The sequence below is a fragment of the Bactrocera latifrons genome, unplaced genomic scaffold, assembly GCF_001853355.1.
Source record: "Bactrocera latifrons isolate USDA-ARS-PBARC rearing strain unplaced genomic scaffold, ASM185335v1 scaffold_3, whole genome shotgun sequence".
Taxonomy (NCBI): Eukaryota; Metazoa; Arthropoda; class Insecta; order Diptera; family Tephritidae; genus Bactrocera; species Bactrocera latifrons.
In genome coordinates, this window is record NW_017536629.1 from 3,092,986 (window position 1) to 3,116,518 (window position 23,533).

The following is a 23,533-nucleotide window of genomic DNA, read 5'->3' on the forward strand; positions in this document are numbered from 1 at the left end:
TAAAAAATAAGTAAAAGAAAATAAAATTAAATTATAATTACATTACAACAAAAAAAATAATAATAAAATACAATGAAATAAAATTGGAAGTCAAAATGAAGTAAAAATTACATAAAATTAAGATTAATTTTTAGTACTTTTCTACTTTCATACTAAGGGGTAGATAGAGCATTATTTTTACTTACAACAATTTTAAGTCCGATATAACTTACTGCAACTACATATATCCGGGTTAAGATATGATGAAGGATTTATATGTAAATTTTTGGAAAAATGTTTGCAGTTTTAGTAGAGATTCCATCATACAATTCAGATCAGTACACGAATTCTAGATACATTCCATAAATTTTAAATAAGACAGTACTTAAGGCAAAGATTTGTGAATTTCTTACACTAATGTAGAAAATAAAAAAATACTACATATTTTAGTAATAAAATAAATAATTTGCGGCACAAAATAGGGTGTATATTTTTTAAATATATTTTCATTTAGATTTTTTTTAATGTATTCTCTTTAAAAAATATATGCATATATAGACATTTTTTTCATTGTATCATATACTCTTTTACGGTTTAAAACATCTTAGTTAAATAATTTGAAAAACATAAAGTTTTAGATAGCAAAATCAAAAACATTCACTAGTTTTCACTCAAAAACTTCTTCGATTTCAAACTCAAATACATAAAATAGTTTTCAGTTCAACTATATATAAGACCCTCACTATTTACCATGTCTTTATGTGCACAACAAAATTTCGCACTTTTTTGTTTGTATGTATACACAATGTTTATGTGGGTGTTATGTCAAAGTTTTAGATATAAAATCTACAAATTATTTAAATTAAAATATTTAATTGAAAATATTTCCTATGCATACAACTAATTATATCTATTTCTTTCTTTCCTCCCACGCAGCATTTCTTGCCAGAATGTGTGATAGACCAGATCAGCTATAAAAATACCAACAACCAGTTATAGCAACAACCATTCTCCATAGATGTTTTATTCATCTCTCTCTCTCGTATATATTTATTTTAAATAAAATTTTTAATTTCTCTGCTTATAAATACACTTAATTGTATTACGAACGTGGTGCAATTACTTTTGAAGAAGGCATACATATATTAAAACAAAGCAAACAAAACTCAAAACAAATAATGAAGAACTTAAAACAATTTTTAAATTATGTATATAAAAAAGTTAAACCAAAAAAAAAAAAACTAAAATTAGAAAATAATTTTGTTGTTCATTTATTTAATTTTAATTACATGAAAAACGTATTTAATATATAGTAAAGCAATATATTAATATATAGAATGTCGTGAAGTAACAGCGAACACGACAAAGCACGAGTAGCCAAAGTTACGAAAAGGACTTAAAGCTATGTACTTGTTACTACCTATAATAAAATCACTTGGAAACGGATAACATGAACTCCTATGATATATAATTTTTTTTGGTATTGGCTAATTTCTGAGGAAAACTCTAACCAGTGTCATATTCTGTGCTAAAGCTCCTTGAAAACGGAACGAACTAAGAAAACTTAACAACAATAGCAACGAATTAATCAAAGTCGGCTCCAAAAAATATCAGATATCTCTTTCTCTCTCGCTCTCTCTGAACTCCATATGCGCATATATGGTAGATATGTACATATGTAGATATATATGAAAATTCATCTCTCTTATTATATAAATAAATATGCCAAAAAAATTTTTTTTCTGGTTTTGTAAGAATAGTTAATGCCACTTAGACGCCATTTGTAATAATAGTAAGTGAAAAGTATTTATTCGGTTTAAATCTTCATATGGTTAAGAATATAAAATTTTGACTAAAAAGCGAATAGAGAAATACTTAAGATTTTATGGAAATTCCTTAGGGCAGATGGAGATTCGAAGTGCAACCAGGTTTTTCTCCATTTGGTCTTTCCAATGGAGTGGAAGTATTCTTCTTTCTATGCTACCCCGACGGGTGCTGCCTCGAACACTCTTAGCGGAGTGTTTTTTATGACAAGATATATTGCGTCTTGCCCTCGTTCGATAAGGAGTCGCCTTGTCTAAAACCTCTTTTGGTATCGAACGGCTCGGAGAGGTCCTTCCCGATCCTCACGGAGCTGTTAGTATTGCTCAATGTCAGCTTACACAGACGTACTAGCTTTGCGGCGGCTTTAAAATCGACAGTGGGTTGTGTCGATTTTCCTTTCTCGGGTGTTTGCGATGTTGAAGAAGCTTATCTCATGATAGTTGGCCCAGATTATGGGGTCTCTCCAAGCGTTTGAGCAGAGTACACTTAGATTCTGTCGTTCACACTTTCGTGCGACCATATTGTAAAAAGAAGCTGATGCTCCTTATCAGTTCTGCGCCGCAATATTTGAATAGCTCGGCTGCCAATCCAACTTCTTCATGGTCGGGCATCGATTGGATAATCGACTTCACGATGCTTTCACTGCCACTCGGCAGGCTGAAAAAGTATACCCTCCATAATTGGAATATATTCTGGTCATCCCTAGATCCCCTAGATTAGTCTTGGAGATCCCTAGATTAGTCTTGGAGGGCTATAAGAGTATGAGTAAGATTAGTAAGAAGAAGTGTATTTATAAATTACTTAATGGTAAGCCTAACTCAGAGAGGAACTAATAATATGAAATAAATCCAAGGAGTGGCATAAAGTTTACGAAACCCAAAAAGTAACAAATACCATAGTTTAGGTTAATAGTTATTTCTTCATTAAAGCAGAATTGGGTAAGGTCGTTAGCTAGAATTGTTTAGAAAGATTAAACGATCACTAGTGATCACGGTGCACTTTTGCCCTAGATTTAACCCCTCTTATTAAAAGTTAAGAAGTGGAATGCCTTTACAGAAGACTTCCCACCAAATTATTACAGAAAGCGGCTGAGAACTACGTTGATCTCTTGGAATCACATTTTTCGTGTCTTTGTAAGTTTTTTATTAAATATTTCTTTAACGTGACAATTTTTTCATCTATAAAAATTATATTTTCCTGGTCACATGCCACTGAAGAAGACGATTGCATCTGTGAGGCCTAATTTGCTTCAAGTGTGTTGTCCGAAGATGACCAGTTTACCAACGGAAGGCTCTATGTGAAGATAATATCGAAGACGTCTTAACATTTATCGATATATCCCCTTAGTTATTAACTATTTCCTGTTTTTAAGGACATATCTGCGATTGCCTTCGTGAACGAAGTTGTTGAAACGACGCTAAATCATAATATTTCTTTACGTTCCGCAATTGAAGCATTGTTAAAACCTATTTGAATACACGATAGTATTTTTCGAAACTCTTATTTCGGAACAATGGTTTAAGACCTAAAATGAAAACACAGTTTTTAGGCTTTCAGTTTATTTATTTTTTAATTATAAAGTACATTACATAAGATAGAGTTAGTAAAATGAAAACACAGTTTTTAGTCTTTCAGTTTATTTATTTTTTAATTATAAAGTACATTACATAAGATAGAGTTATTTATGGAATTACACACCGGGTAAATGCCCTCCACGGCTTTCCATACACAAAGCATGGTTAATTTTTGCCTGCAGCCCAAAATCCACTCCAAACGGGGACACGTTGTGAATGCATTTGTTTTTCAAAAAACACATATGGGTTCTGAGAACCCACAAAAGCGGCAATTTTGCGGATTAACAGACCCATTAAGGTAAAAATATGCTGCATATATGAGCATCCGTTTGTTGATGCTCAATAATCCATAGCTAGTCATTTAGTAAAATTAACTTTTAACGTAAATTAATTTTTTTTTCCATAATATTTAAATGCCGAAATGGTTCTACCTGGTAATTTTTGAAACATCCATGCATTTTCCGTCAGATGTCGCTTTTGCAGCTTTTACGCCACCGGCTGTGCCAACAGCGCTGGCTAACAGCATTACCGGCCGTCGTGTACTAAAAGCTCACCACAAAAGCGTCTTTGTGCGCTCTCTCACTCGCAATGCCTTCTGCATTGGTTCGGCTTTTGGGCTTGTGACGCGAGCTGTACGCATTCGAACGTTAATTATAAATTCTTCTTTGCAGCGCGCAATCAGTTCGAGACGAGATAACAGACCAAATAGATTCATCCTCGGTTCAACAACTATTTACGGTACGACACAACGCTAAGGTGTGTGACAGTGTGTTTTTTGCTCTTTTCATTACATTTCAGTTTGCTGATGGCTAGTTTTTTTGTTGAGCGTTTTTGTGCATATTAAATAAATTTTTTCTTTTTCATATGCAAATAAATGCTTTGTGAGTGAATTGTGAAATTTGAATTTCGTTTTCAACCAGTTACTATTGAAAGTGCACTGCGCAGTGCGGCGTAAAGCAAAGTGTGAATAAAATTTAGGAAAATAGACGCATACACACAAACATACATATTATGGTTGTGTATACACAAAAGTTTCTGCGAGGAAAAATAGGCGATTTATAGCAAATTGTGAATTGAAAAGAGACTATTTCAGAAAAGCGACGGTAGTTGGTATACCAGAACGCATGCAAACCGCGAGTGGCCCTCACCGTTAATTTAATTTCCGGTGTGAAGGTGGTGCATGAAGCGCGTAATAAAAACGGGTGATTAATAATGCTTTCTTTACAGGTTCAAAATTTTACATACATACATATGTATGTACATACAAACCTCTTGTTTTGTTAGCAACGAAAGAGTTACATAAGAAAAGTGCATTTAATATAAAGAGCAAAGGGTAATTGAAACGCGTTGAAAAGTGCTTTAAAATTTAAAAAAGAAATTGTGAATTGAAAAAATTTTCAACAAACAAAAGATACACACACAATCCACGAAGGCACGAAGTGAGAGCCAGTGAGACGAAGGCGGCAGCAGAGGGTGAGCGCAAAGCGAACTACAACAATAACACTGCATACTGTTACTGTAAAAAACAAAATCATTAAAACACACAACCCCACACATACAAACATACATACACAGGCGAAACTTCGTGGTCCTCAGTGCGACGCATTCCTTCGCATTATAGAACTCGTCTTCTGTAAGGGGTGTTCCTTATCGTCGCTGCGCATCGCAATCCCCCCACCGCATCCTTTAAAGCGCACAGCACGGAAGTAAAACACACACTCCTACATACCAGCAAACGAGCGCATTAATACACACCACACACACTCGCATAATAAACGCTGAGTGCCGAGCAGCAAGTCAATATGGCGGATATTTTGGAGAAAAGCTCCGTGCCACTGGAAGCTGCATCTACTGTTAGTAATGGCACGGCAGCGACAGAGGTCGCAGCAGCAGCAGCAGCTGGCGCAACAACAATAAGAACAGAGTCAACCACAGGCATACCGGCACAGCCGATTGCCGCAACAACAGTGAATGACTCACACTCGCCGCTGTTGTTGAAGGAGCAACAGCGTCAACAGGAGCAAATCTACCAACAACAGAAGGAGCAACAGCAGTCGGCCGCTGTAACAGCCTCACCAGCAGTAGCAGCACCACCAGTGTCGGCTTTGGATGTTAAGCAGGCGCAACCCGAGCAGAAAGGTAAGCAAACAAATGAATACTTGCACACACTAGAATGAAAGTACAAACGGAATTTGTGCTAAAAGGAATTGCAATAATAGCAACACACATATGTACATGTACATATACACATGCATATGTATATATAAATGAGTATTTGTGTACTAGAGGCAAACAGTGGTTATTGAATAAGCTCGCTTAAAATCGATTTTTGCTTAATCTTCCGTGAGTAACAAATGCAAATAGCACAAACACACACTTTTTATCAGCCAATTGATTGCCATTTTGGGATTCTACAAATGCTAGATAGATAAAAAAATTTTTTTTTGTGTGAATTAATTTGCGAACTTTCTTTTTCTATGACTAAATGTGCAAATTTTCTACCCACTCAAATATGTGCGGCTCTTATCAGGTACAGGTATATGACTGTCATGTTGATGTTGATATTGAAAGCTGTTAGAATTATCAAATTGCTTGCAATAATTGATAGCGGTGCTATATATAATATTCTAGATGTGTGTATGTACCTTAGGATAGTACACAAAAATAATCCAAAACATAAGTGCTATTTATTTAGATCACAGGTGTTATATTATCGACTAAAAATCATAGTAACCAGATTATTTAAACATAAAATGTAACTAAAGTTATAAATATACCAATTAGTGGATAAAATCATTTTTTTCTTGATCTAAACCCTAAATCTAGTGCAGCTTTATATACAATATATACATACATATATTCGAATATTAGGATATAAAATTTGATTTTGACAATTTTTCACGCGCCAATAATTAAGTTAAAATCGATGAAAAAGTAAAGGTTTTGGAAGTTATTATATTTCAGTTTCCCCCTTATATGTAAAAAAACATATGCATGATACTATGACAGAACAATAACAATAATAATAATAAATAAACTCTTATTATCTTCAAACACACTTTTTTTAAAACTTAAATTATCATTTCTCCAAGTTGTACTATTACTTTTATAAAATCACATGAAAATAATAAGAAAAGAGAAAAAAACTTGTACGAAAAGAGAACACGAAAGCCGTTCAAATAACATGATTAATTGATTTGCAATTATAAACGATGATTGGACAGACAAACACGCAACTAGTGCATTTTTGGCTAATTTGAAAATGCATTAAGTACTCAAAATGATTTCGTAACGAACGGAATACCGGTATCATCAAATGGAGGTTTTTACAAATAGAATGCTCATTCTTCATTATGTAAATATTTAATAATATCTACACTAATTGAATTTTAATTATAATTAATTAATTTGTATACTCTGGCAACATGTTGCCACAGAATATTATAAGAACTTCTACCGACAGTGTGAAAATGGTAGACAACCACGCTGACTCCCCATATAACGTTACTGTTAAAAACTACTACGAGCACGATAAATCAATAACTAAATAAGCCAGGCACATTACATTTTACTCCCGAGATGGTATGAGAGGGTTTTAAAGGAGAGGTGTTGGTATGGCACCGCCCACTTTCAGTTGAAATGATATTTTTTGAGATCCATCTGACTGATTTCATCCAAATCTGCTGTCAGTGTGAAAATGGGCGAAATTGGACTACAGCCACAGCTTTTTCTCATACAACACAATTTTATCCCATTCGAAACTTTCACTTTTCAGTGCAGAAATCAAGAATCAATTCAGATAGCAGGATTAAAGTTTGCAACGAATAGTGGCTTGGACTGAATATGTGAACCCAGTGCTAATAGTTGAATTTTTATCAAAATTATCGATCATTGTGCAAGATATATAATTGAAATATAGAGATAATTCTTTTCTGACACTAGTACGCTTGACAACAGAGTCAACAGTGGGTTGAGTTGGATAAGTACCTCCTTTAGCCTCCATTTACCTTATATACAAATGGTCGAACCACCGCTGGACTATATACTGCATATATCGGTCAATGTATAAGGTATCTTAATGCAATTTAGAGAACGTGTTTTTCTTATAATGGTGATTCCTTGCACTTAAATTGATTATAATCGAGATAACTTATACCGCATATAACTAATAAGCCTTATGTAGTTGAAGATGCTTCCCTAGCTTTAATCCCTTTAAGTTACAAGACTGAAAGGTTCAGTTATACCCGAACTTAGCTCTTCCTTACTTGTTTAATATAAGTTAGTCTAATTTAAATCAACGTTACTTTGAAACACCATTTTGATAAAAATGCGTTTAAAGTTTAGATTGCTCTTCCAAACACTCTGAAACGCCTTCAAATTTGCGTGTAACTTCGAAAATATTCGCCGGAACGGTATGAAATTTTCCGTGTGTATTCTTAAAATAAAATAAAGGAATAATTTTTTTTAATTCTAACTATATATACGAGTGTAACCCCATATATCGGCAGTTTGGACATATGGGCGGCTGTTTGGAGAGAAAAGTACGTATGCAAAATTTCAGATTGATAACTCAAAAACTGAGGAAGTTGTTCACGTATATACAGGCAGACATGCAGACTTGGCTAAACCAGCTCAGCTTGTTCCCTTGGAGTGCCTACCTTAAAGAGTATCCGATGTTTCCTTCTGAGTATTAAAAATTTCGTGAGAAACTTAATATTCCTTGCTCAAGATATAAAAACAAAGGACCTGAATTTTTAAGTTACATTTGTATGAAAGTTTTCATTAATATGTATTTACAAAATATAGAGTTTTTAATTTTCGTTATTTTAAGATAAAAAAATTAAACAAATCCGTTAATATTAAAAAACACCTCTTATTTAATAACTGTTTCAAAAGTGTAACTTATTTTTTACCGGGTAAAGCTAAACCCTTTGATATCCTAAAATTTAAAAACAAATTTTTGGAGTGCCTTTCGGTAGAACTGCCGTAATTTTAATCTTCTTTTGAAATATTATTAATTTTATATTTAATTATGCGTTTTATAATTACTTAATGACACCTCAGCTATCAACTTCTTAATGAATACAAATACGAACCATACTAACACATATATACTTTTATATGCCTTATGTTATATGCACATATAGTCATATATCACCTCCGAGATAGTTATGGAATGCCAATCCATGTACAAATATACGTTTTAGCGGTACATGAATCCCAAGAATTATTAATTGAAATGGCATGTATGTGCCCATTTGTAGACAGCGCTTGGGCCAACTCCCTTTTTTCAGTGCCAAATGCAATGGAGCGAATGCCATAAATACCAGACAGTATACCACCTTACACACACGCACACATCAAGTAAAAAAATGCGTCATAAAGAATATTTATGAATGAAGCGCAATACACGCAACCAGAAAATTAGGTATTAACCACGTATGACACTTGGTTATTGAAGAACGGTGATGTGAGTGTGGACATGAGACTATATGTATCTCTCTGAGTGTTTATATGTGCATATAAAATTATGTACTTATATATGTACATATATACAAAATATATATTTATGTACCTATTTGTTAGACTGAATGTCTAGCGCGACCAAAAAATGTCACACCGCAGCCGCTTGCCGGTGGTGGCCGATAAGTCAGACTTTGAGACCGCGCAAGTGTCCTTCTCAAATGGAAACGACAACGACAAGTGCTTAACTGGCGAACATGGCTTTGTTGTCAATTGTTGTAACATGAGAATTGCATTGTGATGACTGCCAAGAGAGAGGGAGTAGCGGTTTAAAAGAACAGAGGAATACATACATATGTACATATGAATAGACATACTTATCTGGAAACATAATTTTCATAAGTGCCACATACATATGTTGGTATAAGTGTATGCATGTAGGTGCCTGTGGCATGCACCACCCACTCTAAAACATACATACATACATACACACATACTTGCGTATATACACATTTATATAATAAGACTATAGAAAACCTGCGAAAAGCAATGCCGACGTCGCTCGCTGCGTGTCTACATGTGAATGTGTATGTATGTTTGCATGTTGACATTTTGTCTTAAAGTTTTGTGACTCTTTTTCACAACTCCATTGTCTTCATATTTGCCGCATGCTGCTGCCACTTCGGCTTGAATGTGCAATATGCAGGGGAAGCGGTGCAATATTCAGCATTTTTTTTTCAGATTTTTATATATGTATGTGTGTTTATAGGTGCGTATGTGAAAGCGATTACATACAATGTTAGAACAATTACAAATCGGCGCGCATACAAGTGTGAGTTGAAAGACCTCAAAGTGTGACAATTGCCGTATCTAGCATCTGCAAATCGCGACAAATTACATATGTGAATGCAAATATACGTAAATATATATATACTTTTATACACATTTGCCGGTAGTTATCATTTAGCGTTTTTTGTATTTAAAGCTCTTATATATACATATGATAACCTGAGCATGCTAAAACGCGTTTGTGTTCTTTAATTACATATGAACTTGCGCTCATGCATGTAAATATGTTTATTCGCCTATAAGTCGATCTGTTGATGGATATGTGTAATATGTACAGTTTTTGTGTAATTTCAGCAATGTATTTTATGGCATGTTTTATGGTATAATTGTACTTTATGCGGATGCATGTTGAGCAAATGTCATGCTAAGTGCACGATTACAGTGGAACGAACTAAATTTTATGTGAACAAAAAATATTTCGTCAAATTTGTTTTAAGTATAAATATAAAAAAACGTTTTGATGAACAACAATTTTTTTTAACGACAGATGGCAACTCTTTGCATGTTATTATTATTTTTTGCATTTCTAAAACATATTTATGACATATATTAGAGTAAATTTCGTAGTAAGTTTCAGACAAATAAATACAGTGAGTTTCACAAGCATTGTCCTGAATACGATAAAGCTAACCTAAAAATTTAAATAAAAGAGGTTCAATAGTTTCAATGTCTGTTGCCATAACCCCTGTTAACGAATGAGTGAATTGCTTTAAAAATCCTTGTATTGCATTAGACACTTTCAACATAGCCTCAGAATCTCTGATCAATTTCATTAGTTGTATCAAGATATAATTTTAAGATATTGATTTTTTGTATATTTTGTTTAATGATCATTCAAAAGGTCATCAATTTCGAGGTTCCCTATATTTTCAAAGAAAGACACAGAAGTTTTAAATTACTTATTGCCAATCGCAAGAGCATTCTTTGGCATTGACTTTTCGAAGATTATTTCTTTCAAATGTTGGCCACGGCTACGTCTCAGATGGTTCATCCATTGAGTTCAATGAATGATTCGTTTGGGCATTTGCATTAGCAACTGGCGAATGACATGCGTTACTTTTTGTTCCAAGGCCTGAATTGTTTGTTGGAATGTCCGCATAGACTTTACACATATTCATAGGAAAAAACAACCCAAAACTTGAAATTATCTGCTCACCGCGTTGTGTGGGAAGTGGTGCCAACTTGTTGAAATCAAATGTCGCCAAGATTGCGAGCTTCCATTTGGGGCCTCAACCTTCACAGCGGCATCACTTTGAATAAATATGGACAAACCAAAACAAACCGTTGATTTTTCTGGTTGAAATGACAGCTCTTGAATCTCTTCTGGTTGATCTTCGTCTCAAATGCGGCAGTTTTGCTTGTTTACTTATTGGCTCAAATCCGTCGCATGTTCATATAACTTTTCAAAAGCACATAGAGCGTATCGCTCGTCGTTTGCGAAGGTCGAGCGGCTTCAGTTCATGCACAATCTGCATTTTGTACGTTTTCAATTTAGGATCTCGACGTCAAATGCATCAAGTCGTTCCATACATCTGTCTGAACTGCTGCGAACGGCGCCGCATTGATTTTCCATGGTCTTCGTGTACACTCTCAATTACAGCTGCTATATTTTCATCACTGCAAGCTGGATGTGGTCTGTTTGGTCGAATATTATCCAATATTTAATGCTGGGTCTCAATATGGGTGACGATGTTGCGAATAGTACACTCAGTAGGTCTTTTATGTTGACCATAAGTAGAGCGATGCGCGCGAAACATATTCTTTACAGAACGTGAATTCTCGTAATAAAGTTGAACCATTTGTAAACGATGTGTTTAGGCGTAAGTCTTTCCATGATGAAATTTTTGTTCAGAAATAAAATGAAAGTTGGATACGACTCACGCGTGATCTGTCAAAAAGAGGCTATTGGCAAAAGTACCTCTAGTTGGTATCACTCGTTACATTATTGCCAATCGTAATATTTAAAAACATTAGAACTGAAGATTTGAAGTTAATCAGACAATGAGTATCAGAGATTTTTAAGAATTTTTTAGCTTAGTCCTGAGCTCTTTCTCGTTGCCAGACACCACTTCTGGGATCCTTTTGAAAATCGTTTACCGGATCAAGGGAATCCAAAAACTTGCATAATGAAATGCGTGAACTATTTTTCGTCTATATTTAGTGGCTACTAACAGAATGCTATAAAATAGAGCATAATAGTGGGTCGTTCACTATTCTACAATAGCTGTTTTCAATTCGGCAAACATGAAATTCTTTAGACAAGAGAATAAAAGCGAAAGGAGAAATGGTGAACAAAACATAGCTTATATCATATTTTCCATAAAATATTGGTGTTTTTCCAATAGCTTTCGGAAGTAATTGAAAATATTTTTGAAAAATATCAAATCATATAGTACAAACAATTTTTCTAAAATGTCCCCGTCTGAAAGGCTTCATCTTTTACGCTCGGTAATAGTACTTGTTTCTTTTTATTGAACAATTAACTGTGGTCAGTATATGTGTACATGTGTCTATTTGGGGTCACTTTTGTGCTCATTTATGATTTCTGTTGTTTCTTATGTTGCATTAATTAATGCGTGTATGGCATTTATTCGTTCCACTAACTGTAGCGCACATTCTGAATGCTCAAACACCCATAAATTCATACATATATATGTAATTGGATCAAAATATTTAGATGAAGTCCATGCGTTGGACTCATTTTCGCGGCAAACATTCGGTTTACGAGCACGAATTTTAAAGTCAACTGTATATATGTATAGCCGCACGTTCTGATCAATTCCCAGCAAATTGCTTGCTACACTGTATAAAATAGCAACAAAAGCTGAAATTTTCTTCCATTGGCAATTTGCAATATGAAAGTGTTTATGATTACCGCTTTTTCCCCCTCAGTGTTTTATTGCAGTCATATAGTACTGCCGAGGCAACTCATTTACCGATTTTTTACCCAGTCATATATTAGTTACACATACATATACACATTTTCTATGGTTTTAAAAATTTGCACCTTGTATTTGTATTTGACTTGGCTTCGGGCGCTTGCCGGTCTCACGCTTTCCTCCGCTTGTCACTTTAAATAATCAATTCTAATTTATCTGTCATTTTGTTTTATGATTGCGCTGAGCGCCGTAGACAACAAGCTATTTGAGAACAATTTGTTGACGATTTTGTATTTGTGATTTTTTATGTGCGGTTGTAACATATGTATGTATGTGTTGTGAATTTAGATCGAATGAAGTCATTGAGTGTTGTGTGATGAGAATTGCGATTTTCAATGAGTTCTTTGGAGAAAGCGAGATGATAGTTTGATATCCAGTCCTATGTTGAATTGTCAGAAATTTTAGGATATTTTGACGGTCACAATTGTTTGCCGCGAGAAAGTGCTTTTGTTTATTACAAATTATTCAAAGAGGGTGGAGAAGGCGTTGACGACTAACCACGTCATTTTTATTGGCAATGAGTCTTGGTTCTATGCTTACGATTCGGAAACAAGCAATCAATCGGCTGAATATAGTAGCAAAGGTGAGTCGAAGCCGAAAAAATCAAGTCAAAGCAAGACAAAAAGCGATGCTACGTTCCCTACAGGTAAACTGTCAGGAATAATATTGGGGTGTTATGCGTTGTTTGCGCGAATCTATTCGTAAAAAGAGAGCGGAATTATAAGTCGACAACTATTGGTTTTCCACCACGATAATGCACCATCGTATGCGGTATTGATTCTTCGTGAGTGGTGCGACAAATGTTCAACCAATATCGTGCCGCAACCACCGTATTCGCCTGATTTATCTCCAAGTGAATTCTGGCTATTCCGTTTTGAGTCAGTTGAAGACATTAAACGTGAATCACTACGCGCATTGAAGACTGTTACGTAAATTTATTTAAACAACAGTTTCGAGGATTGGAACAATTTTGGTACAAGTCTATTAGAATACACGGGTAATTACTTTGAGGGGGACAACATAGATATTGAACAATAAATTAAGAATTGTGAAATTATGAGCAAACTCATAATATTTTTTGGTCATTGTAGCTTTTGATTCGTTTTCATAAATACCTTGTGAGAAGTCATTCAAAAATTATTCTCAAATTAAATACAAAATAATTTGGTATAATCTTATATTCCAAAAAAGCGTTCATTACAATAGCGTCGGCGCTGATCGCTTATCAACTGCTTTCGTATGCCACTTGAATACTATTACCTTTTTATTCAAATTAGTAAGTATAACCTGTACTATTGATATAATTGTATACATAAGTAAGTAAAAGAACCGGTTGTAGGGCTATTTTTGAAACACTGCTTTGGATTTTAAATAAACAGTAAACATACATATTTTGTTGTTTTTGCTTTCGTTGCGTGAATTGTTAGCATTAATTAATTGTTACAAATCGTAACTTAAAATGCAAAACAACGTACGTATGAACAATAAATTCGAAATTGACTGTTTTATTGATTACGATCCACTACTCCAAATTACATACATATGTACATATGTCTAAAATTTTATGGTTCTGCTATCAGATATAACCCAGTTTCAACCAATATTTAAATTTTCTTTCACTCATATTCCATTTTATATCGTGCGTCATTCATGTCACTAAACATTTCTGAAAGTGTTGTTACGTTCTTTTGCATTTTAGTTGACGAAATATTGTATGTAATTGAATTTTAATCGTGAATTATTTATATTTTTATTCATTGACGATCATAAGTTTATCTTGTTCCACAGTAAACAGGACTTTTTGAATCTAGCGGCCCTGGTGGCGCCATCTATATGTCGAGTAATGGGTTAGAATCTGCGATCTTTATCGATTGTCCAGTGAGAATTTTATGACATTTTATTGATTGGAAGTGAAGTTATTGCGTCTTAAGTGTCAGTATGTTTCTGTTATCAGTGCGAAAATGGGCTTCGAACAAAGAGCCAAACATTAAATTTTGTTTTAAAAGTGGTTGTGAGGATATAAATGACGATTAACATGTGTTCCAATCAAAATCCGTGATCACCGGAAATTTCTTCGAAACTGTGTGTGAATTCATCCAAAATCAGCCGAAATCATCATTGAAATTCATGGAAATGATGGAAATGGAATTTAACATCTCCAAACCATCGATTTATGCCATTTTAAAGAATCCAACGTTCGAACGACATCTTGTGACCGATTATTTAACCAAAAATCACATTTTAACCATTAACCACTTCTCGTATTCACCTGATTTCGGAAAAATGCATGTGCCCATGAAAGGAAAGCGTTATGCAGACGTAGAGGCCATTCAAAAAATCTGTATTAAAGCAGAAGGAGATTATTTTGAATAAAATAAATTGGTGTTACCGAAAAAACCATTTGATCTGTTTTTTTTTTTAATCCTATTTACTTCGGAAAAACCTTGTATCATAACATATATATACGAGTATAGTATTAAGGTTTATTTTTGTATTTACCTTCACAGTAATTTTTTCTGAGTTAGTAATTTGTTCAAGATTTGAACTAGATCTATTTGAAACACTTATACTATATTTTCGAATATGTATGGAAGAGTTGGTAACTGAAGATGTGTTTTTTTATGTTCAGGGCCATGTTTGTGAACAAACTTGACGTGCAGTATGATAATTCATTAATTTATCAATTTTGGTAGATTATAACTATTTCCTGTTTACTAAATGTACCGATGAAATCTTAAAAGCAATAATTTGTATAAATATTTTTTACAATTAACACTTGGTATATATATTTTTTGAAACAAACATCAATGTATATACTTTTCCAAAGGCTTACGAAAAACCGAGTGAAACAAAGAATTGGAATTGATGGTTCAAGGTTGAAAAGCAAAAAGTCAGAAAAACAAGAAAAAATGCTATTCAAGAATTCATCTTTTATACTAACTATATGTATAGCAAACGTTGTTTTGTTATAAATCACCTTCAATTATACTATATACAATAATACTTTAAGGATTCGAGTTGAATAATTTATATGAAGATCGCATCGCGGACTTGGACAACATTCTACTCAAAATTTCGTAAAGATATCTTGTCCAATAACAAAATTTTCCACACAAGGATTTGATTTTCATCAGTTCAGTCGGCGATTTGGATTTCGATATCTCAAAAACTTTGGGACTTATTCGCTTATAGACATATTAAAATATAGCAGCTATTGCTGAGGGTGTCCACCGTTAGCAACAACTCGGATTGACGGATGAAACGACTTCGTACATTTTATGTCGAGATGTTAATTGAAAGCGTAAAAACTACAGCTTGTGCGAGAACAGATCCCGCTCGACCTTCCTAAGCGACATCACGTCACTCCATGGACTCTTGAAAAGTTCCAAGAGGGTAAAAGATTTTCGAGCCAAATTTTGTTCAGCGATGAGGCCCATTTCTGGGTCATTGTTTACATAATAGCGAAATTGTCGTATTTGGAACGAAAAGCAGAAGAGATTCAAGAGCTGCCATTTCATCGACAAAAAAAAAAAACGGGTTGGTGTAGTTTGTGTGCCGATGAAATCACCAGTCCCTATATTCTTCAAAAATAATGCCGGTGAGAACGTAACCGATAATGGGATATCACATTGTTAGACTTTTTCCTGTGGGTATATATAAAGTCTAAAGTATATGCGGACAATCTCGCTTTGATTCAGGCCTTGGAGAAAAACATCATGTGTATCATTCGAGAGATGGGCCATTTGAGACGTAGCAGCGGCGAACCTCGAAATAGATCACCTTTTATATATACATTTCCTCTTCCCCTTTACCTTCAATATAAAAGCCCCGAATGAGGAAAGCAATTAACATTACAATTTGAGCTTCCTCTGGGGCAATCACACCCAGAAAACTATGTTTTCTACCAACCAACTACAAATACGTGTACGTGTAGAGATGTGGGTATGTTATGTCTTTGGTGCAATAATAAAATCGATATTTGGTCAAGTTGGCCCTAATTTATTTATTTTTATGTGCATAAATGGTTTCTTAGTTGGGAAATGGGTTTATATGAAAACAATGTGTACATTAAAGCTTTCATGTTAAGAAGAGAAGCATGAATGCCTCCAATATATACATAGATGTTACTCTAAATCTTTTATTTTACTGCTTTTGAGCTTATAAATGCGTTAATTCGAAGGAGTGTCTCCAGCATAGTAGACTAGACAGACATTGTCTACGAAACATTAAACACGAAATTTATAAGAAATTAACCATATATTGTCAAAGTTATGGCATAAGAGTTTTTCATTGGCAATTACCTTCCATTTAGGAAATCTTGAATACTTTCACAGACAATAAATAAACTTAGCATTGAATGCGGCGCAGAAAAAAAGTAAAAGAAAAATTCTTGCTGACTTATGTCATCTGTTGTGCTTATAAGGCGAGTGAGCAGTCTCTAATTGCTTGAAGATGTGCTTGAAGATTGTACAGCTGTGTGTTTAAGATATCACGAAAATTGGCTGAAACGTTGAGTGGACAGACACAGCTGGAGATTTCGAACTGAATATAATTTAATTGTGGAAGTCTGCTAATGATAAGCATGCAAGATGTACACTCATAGCCAACTGAAATGTTGCGCACTCGAAGTATTATTTGCATACAGAAATATATGTAGATATGTATGTGTGTGTTCAATCATCAATTTCAACTTGGCCTCCATAATGGAGCACTCTTTAAGGAATGCATTTTACAGTATGAAATTGGCATGAATTACCTGTTGCTTAGCTAATTTGCATGCAACATTCAAGTGCAACTCGCAGACTTTCATTAGACTGAATACTTCCACATATGTGTGTATGCGTGTGTGTGGCTGTGCATAACTATATTATTTGCATATTTACGAGTGCTTAGTTGCACAAACTCAACTATGTAGAAATTGTTAGTTTTTATAGACATTAAAGCATTTCCGATGCTTGCTCAGCGCAATTAATTTACATGCAACAACTTTGGCGTTATTGCTGCACCTTTTGTGGCAGCGCTTTACAACGTACATTTGTGGCTACAAAGCGTCACAGATGCCACAAAGAAACGTATCTAATACGCGATAGCGCTAAATACCATAAGCACATACACACATACTTATGCACATGTGTGAGTGGGCACTTTTCACTTGCGCTTCGCCGCCGCCAGTGGAAGTGGAGCGTGGCTATCTTTAGCAAAACTTTCGCGTCGGTCACTGTGAGTGCCCTTCAAGTGATTTAGCACGCTAATGTTTGCTAGAACGTGTTGATGACTTACTAGCCACATACACACACATATACTATATACATATATAGTTATATGTATGTGTAGAGATAAATTTTGCATGCACTTGTGTCTTGGCTGTCGGGCAATGTGGGCCAAACTGTGCGAAGTGTGAATGCACTCAATTAGAGCGCATAAGATAAAGAAAACAAAAAGCAGCAACAGCAACCAGCACAGCGAGTATCAAGTAAAAGCGCATTGTGCTCAGCGCCTACGCGTCGGAACTGTGTACATGATAGGTGTGTATCCATATCGGTAATTAGATAAAGCACCTTTCTTCCGATAATAATTGCAATACATATGTATATAAACAAACACATACATGTATCAACTATATGGATGTAAAAGCCGGTTGATTACAAGCTATTTCCAGTGCAAATTCAATTAAAACGCTTAGAGCCACAGCCACAAAACAACTGCAAGAGGAAATACAAAATACACGCCGATGTTTTACTTCCATATGCATTTATAAAGGGTGTACCAAATTACGATGTTTGTGAAAAGTGTTGACAATCCTAAACAAAAACAAGTAGGAAAGGCTTAAGTTCGGTTGCAACCTAACATTGTATCATTGTGTAACTTGCAAGAATCAAAGCCAGGGAAATACCTTAAGAAGTAAAACATCACCAAAAGGATCGGAATCCAAGCAATTTTATACACACATATACTTTATATAACCCATACACTTACCGGCAAATATCGGACAAAAGTCAACTATATATACTGGCATCCACATATTCGGTACCTACCGGCTTGAATAATTTTGGTTGGATTTTGGGCAATTTCTGTTGATAAGGTGGCATACTTTAAGGGAATTACTCTTGCAAAGTTTTACCCCGTTATATCAATTGTAGATTATTTGAAGTAATGGCAAATTTAAATCTTTCGTTACTTTTGAGTCACCCTGTATATGCACATTTGTTATTTGCGTACATAAATACGTATATATGCTAAATCTATAATTGCTATTAGTACTACTAACTAGCTTCTAGACTTTAACTACTATTTAACAGGCCAATTGAAAAGTCCCCGGCCTACCATAGTATAACAAATTTTTTTTGGCAAAATTCTTAATTTTTTTATTTCAAGGGTAATACACTAATTAAAGCGGCTCTACAACAATTTGATACCATTTTTGCGATACGATTTGTCCTTTGCTTCAAAATAGACCTTTTCATTCGATGAAAATTTCTTCCCAACGAACATTCTTTTGAGATCTGAGAACAGAAAATAGTCGCTGGGGGCAAATATGAAGAATACGGTGGATTCGGAAACAATTGGAAGACCAATTCAAGTATTCTCGCCATCATTTTCGCTGACTTGACTAGAACTTTCTTTTTCTTTCGATTTCGTTCTTTAAACGTTCCACTAATGAAATAATGAAATGTAACAATCGCTCTTGATGGTTTTTCCTTTTTCAAGATTTTCGTAATAGTTATTGCATGCAAATCCAAATTCCATCCAAATACAGGCGCCATAATATTGCCAGTCGACTGTTGCGTTTTTCCACACTCAGGATTAGGTATATCGTGTGCAGTCTACTCGGTTGAATGTCGATTGGACTTCGGACTGACATAATGGAGCCACATTTTATCCATTGTCACATATCGACGCAAAAACTCCGGTTTATAATGCTTGAATATCTCCAAACACTGCTTCAAATCATGAACTCATAGTTGTTTTTGATAAAAAGTGAGCTCGTGCGGCAACCACTTTGCAGAACTTTCTCATGACCAAATATTTGAGAGTATTCCATGTATGTTGTAACCAACGCTCCTTTCTTTGGTAAAGAGATAGCTTTTTAACCATAACTATATATTGAGAAAACGGACCTTAGATTGCCTGCTAGCTCCAACAACTTCACTTTATGGTCATCCAAAACTGTTTTGTGAACTTGTTCGATATTTTCTTCGGTAAAAACCTCTTTTGGGCTTGGTGCTCATTTCACCACGTCTAAACTTAGCATACAAATACTTTATGAATGATTTTTCTGGACAGTATCCGAAAGCCTATCATCAAGCCAAGTTTTTGTTTCAACCGGTTTTTCCCTTCGAAAAACCATATTTGACTAAAATTCTTTTTTAACCATTTCTTTTTTTTTACAATGACAAAAGTTGCTTCACTCAAAATGATTTACAAACTATCAATCCGCCAGCTGTAAAATTTATATAAAGACATGTTCGACAAATCTTCTTAAACTACAACATCACTGAATATTATAAATGAGACCTGAAATACTTCACATATTGACCGATGCAATGATGTAATATCAACCGGATATTTGGAAATTCATATATTAATTACAAGAGCTGGGCGAAGTATTCATTTTCGATTTTGGCCATTTTAGACATGATGATACACAGTTGACAAAAGGAGATGCTCTTTGAATATATATTATTAGGTATGAAATTAACTGGACTTAGGAGAGCTATTCACTCGATTAAATCTGTTTTTGACAGAAGGCCACATTGTTATTGGAAAAAGAATCTACCTGGATTTCTATAATATGTTTCATCATTTGAAACTATGTTTTCAGCCGTAGACACTGAGATCCATAAATTCGTTATGAGCAGATTTGAAAAATTGTGACCCAATTTCGACAATTTCTAAAGTTGTGAAAATACTCGCCTTAATATGCAAGGGTATTTCAAAGAAATGGAAGTAATTAATTTTTGTTAGGTTAAAAATAACCTGTCTTCCGAACTTTTGAGTAATTAAATTTTTTACGCATATATTAATTAATTATATTTTCCCGCTCTTAGTTGCTGGTATTTCTTTAATTTGCTGACTTATGCATAAACTAGCGTAGTTTGATCAATAAAGTATATGAAAAATTAAAATTTTGCGTGTAGATTGCTATGTTTATCAAAACTTTGTGCAAAAACAATAACAAACGGCACACAACAAGAAATACACACGGTATGTTATTGTAATGCATGTAAATGTAATGAAATTAAAATTGGCAAAAAAGCTTGCAAGACTTGAGCAGCTACAGGTTGTATTGTGAAGGCAAAACTGAGGAAAAGGAATAATATTGCACACACATAGGCGTGATTTAATGCTAAAACCCTGTGAAAAATGCACCTAGTCTGGAATGAGTCTGCGATGAGTCTGATGTGAGTAATAGCACTTTTGATCTGTTTTGTGGACGGAACTCTTTAGGAAAAATCCTTGAAAGGGACTAATCAATACGGAATTATACGCAAAGGTATTATTTTAATATTAATTAAATGATTAAATATTATATATATAAAAATGATTCTTGTTTTTTCTACATTGCTACAAAACTTTTTTTTATATTTGTGCGAGTTTTGATTACCACGTGTCAATTAGTGTGTGTTTAACAGTCGTTGGTTTATGTTTTCTCTGCCGATTTTTACCACGAAACAAAATTTTTACAAAGATTTTTCTTGAAATTTTGCGTTTTCAATGGAATGACGACTCCAGAATACTTGAAAGCGTTGCAGAAGAATTTTAAAGAGTTTAATTTATCACGAACACAAGTAAATGAGTATTTAGTCGAAAACTGTTCTCACACGAGCCGCCCATCCACCTTTGTTAATGACGATAGAATTGAAAAGTTAAAGAAGCCGTACTCGAAAGTCGACAATTGGCATCACATATATAGCAGAAGATCTTAACATCTCTTATCGATCGATTCAACATAATTTGGTTAATGTTCTGGCCATGCAGAGTGTATGCTAGACTCGTACCAAAAGACCTGAATTATTGGAAAAAATTATAACGAATAAAGGTCATCAAGGAGATGCTTGACAATGGTGACGATAAATATGACGTTGAAACTGTCCAAAAATCTAACTATCTACAAATGGGGTAAAATCGAAATTTACTGAAGCTTCCCAGCATTGGCATGCTTGCCTGATCAACACTTTAATAAAACAAGTAAGGAAGGGCTAAGTTCGGGTGTCACCGAAAATTTTATACTCTCGCATGATAAAGTGATAATCGATATTTCAGGCGTGGTTGTGAACCGATTTCACCCATATTTGGAACATGTGATTAGGGTGTTAAGAAAATATTATATACCGAATTTCATTGAAATCGGTTGAGTACTTCCTGAGATATGGTTTTTGGTCCATAAGTGGGCTACGCCACGCCCATTTTCAATTTTTAAAAAAAATCTGGATGCAGCTTCCTTCTGACATTTCTTCCGTAAAATTTAGTGTTTCTGACGTTTTATGTTAGTCGGTTAACGCACTTTTAGTGATTTTCAACATAACCTTTCTATGGGAGGTGGGCGTGGTTATTGTCCGACTTCTTCCTTTTTTGAACTGTATATGGAAATGCCTAAAAGAAACGACTCTATACAGTTTGGTTGACATAGCTATAGTAGTTTTCGAGGTATGTACAAAAAAGTTAGTAGGGGCCGGCGCCACGCTAACTTTTCCAAAAAAATTACGTTCAAATATGCCCCTCCCTAGTGCGATCCTTTGTGCCAAATTTCATTTTAATATCTTTATTTACGGCTTAGTTATGACATTTTATAGGTTTTCGGTTTCCGCCATTTTGTGGACGTGGCAGTAGGCCGATTTTGCCCATCTTCGAACTTAACCTTCTTATGGAGGCAAGAAATACATGTACTAAGTTTCATCATGATATCTCAATTTTTACTCAAGTTACAGCTTGCACGGACGGACGGACAGACGGACGGACGGACAGACAGCCATCCGGATTTCAACTCTACTCGTCACCCTGATCACTTTGGTATATATAACCCTATATCTGACTCTTTTAATTTTAGGACTTACAAACAACCGTGAACAAAACTATAATACTCTCTTTAGCAACTTTGTTGCGAGAGTATAATAAATGAGTTGGTGTTTGAGAATCAACCGTTTACAGTCGTCTTTGGAATATTGAAAGGATCAGTGAAAATTATTTTGAAAGACCATTTGCGTCTAAGATTGGTTCCAAAACCACTAAATTTTTTTTAAACACAGGACTACCAACTACCAGGTTGTTATGATACGTATTTTCACTGGTGATGAATCTTAGATCTATGCTTACCACCTGGAAGCAGACGATCAATTGGCCGAGTATCATAGCAAAGGTGAGCCGATGCCGAAAAACCACGTCACATGAAGTCGAAAATCAAGATTATGTTGACAGATTTCTTCGATTGTCGAGGTGGGGTGAACTCCGAATTTCTTCCGATCGGCCAAACTGTTAATAAGGAATACTATTTGAATGTTATGCGCTGTTTACGCGTAGCGGAATTATACGCCGACAAATTTTTGCTACAAGATAATGCTCGGTTCAACAAATATCGTGTCGAAACCACCGCAATCATCTCATTTAGCTCCGTTTGACTTCTGGCTATTCAGCAAATTCAAACGATCGCTCCGGGGAAACAGTTTCAAATCGATTGAAGACATTAAACGTGAACCGCTATTGAAGGCTATTGAACTGTTAAGAGGGAACTGAACTGTTAAGAGGGTTGAAAAACCTTTGGTCCAAGTGTATTGCGGCCAAGGAGGATTACTTTGAGCGGGACAACATAGATTTTTAAGAATAATTAGAATTTAAAAGTTATGAACAAAATCTTACTATTTTTTGCTCATAGCAGTATATTCAGGTTTTAACTAGAAGTTTAAAAAT

The 23,533-nt window shown here is 34.7% G+C and overlaps 2 protein-coding genes across 11 annotated transcripts in view; both read left to right on the forward strand.

Annotated features, from left to right (window-relative positions):
- The window catches only part of LOC108970504 (myosin light chain alkali), a 6,061-nt gene extending 4,906 nt beyond the window's left edge, over nucleotides 1-1,155 (forward strand). For both annotated transcript variants that reach the window (XM_018935942.1, XM_018935943.1), the window contains one exon: nucleotides 916-1,155. Coding sequence is in view for 1 of the 2 variants with exons in the window: in XM_018935943.1 (XP_018791488.1) it covers nucleotides 916-956 (41 nt within the window). In the remaining variant the exon portion in view is untranslated. The remainder of the gene's footprint in view (nucleotides 1-915) is intronic.
- Nucleotides 1,156-4,024: 2,869 nt separating this feature from the next.
- The window catches only part of LOC108970438 (microtubule-associated protein tau), a 56,513-nt gene continuing 37,004 nt past the window's right edge, over nucleotides 4,025-23,533 (forward strand). For 5 of the 9 annotated variants that reach the window (XR_001993481.1, XM_018935807.1, XM_018935803.1 and 2 more), the window contains exons 1-2: nucleotides 4,032-4,133; nucleotides 4,605-5,516. Coding sequence is in view for 8 of the 9 variants with exons in the window: in XM_018935807.1 (XP_018791352.1) it covers nucleotides 5,180-5,516 (337 nt within the window). In the remaining variant the exon portion in view is untranslated. Of the gene's footprint in view, nucleotides 4,134-4,297; nucleotides 4,551-4,604; nucleotides 5,517-23,533 lie in introns of all 9 variants that reach the window. The other 4 variants (XM_018935810.1, XM_018935811.1, XM_018935805.1 and 1 more) reach the window with 3 other exon arrangements.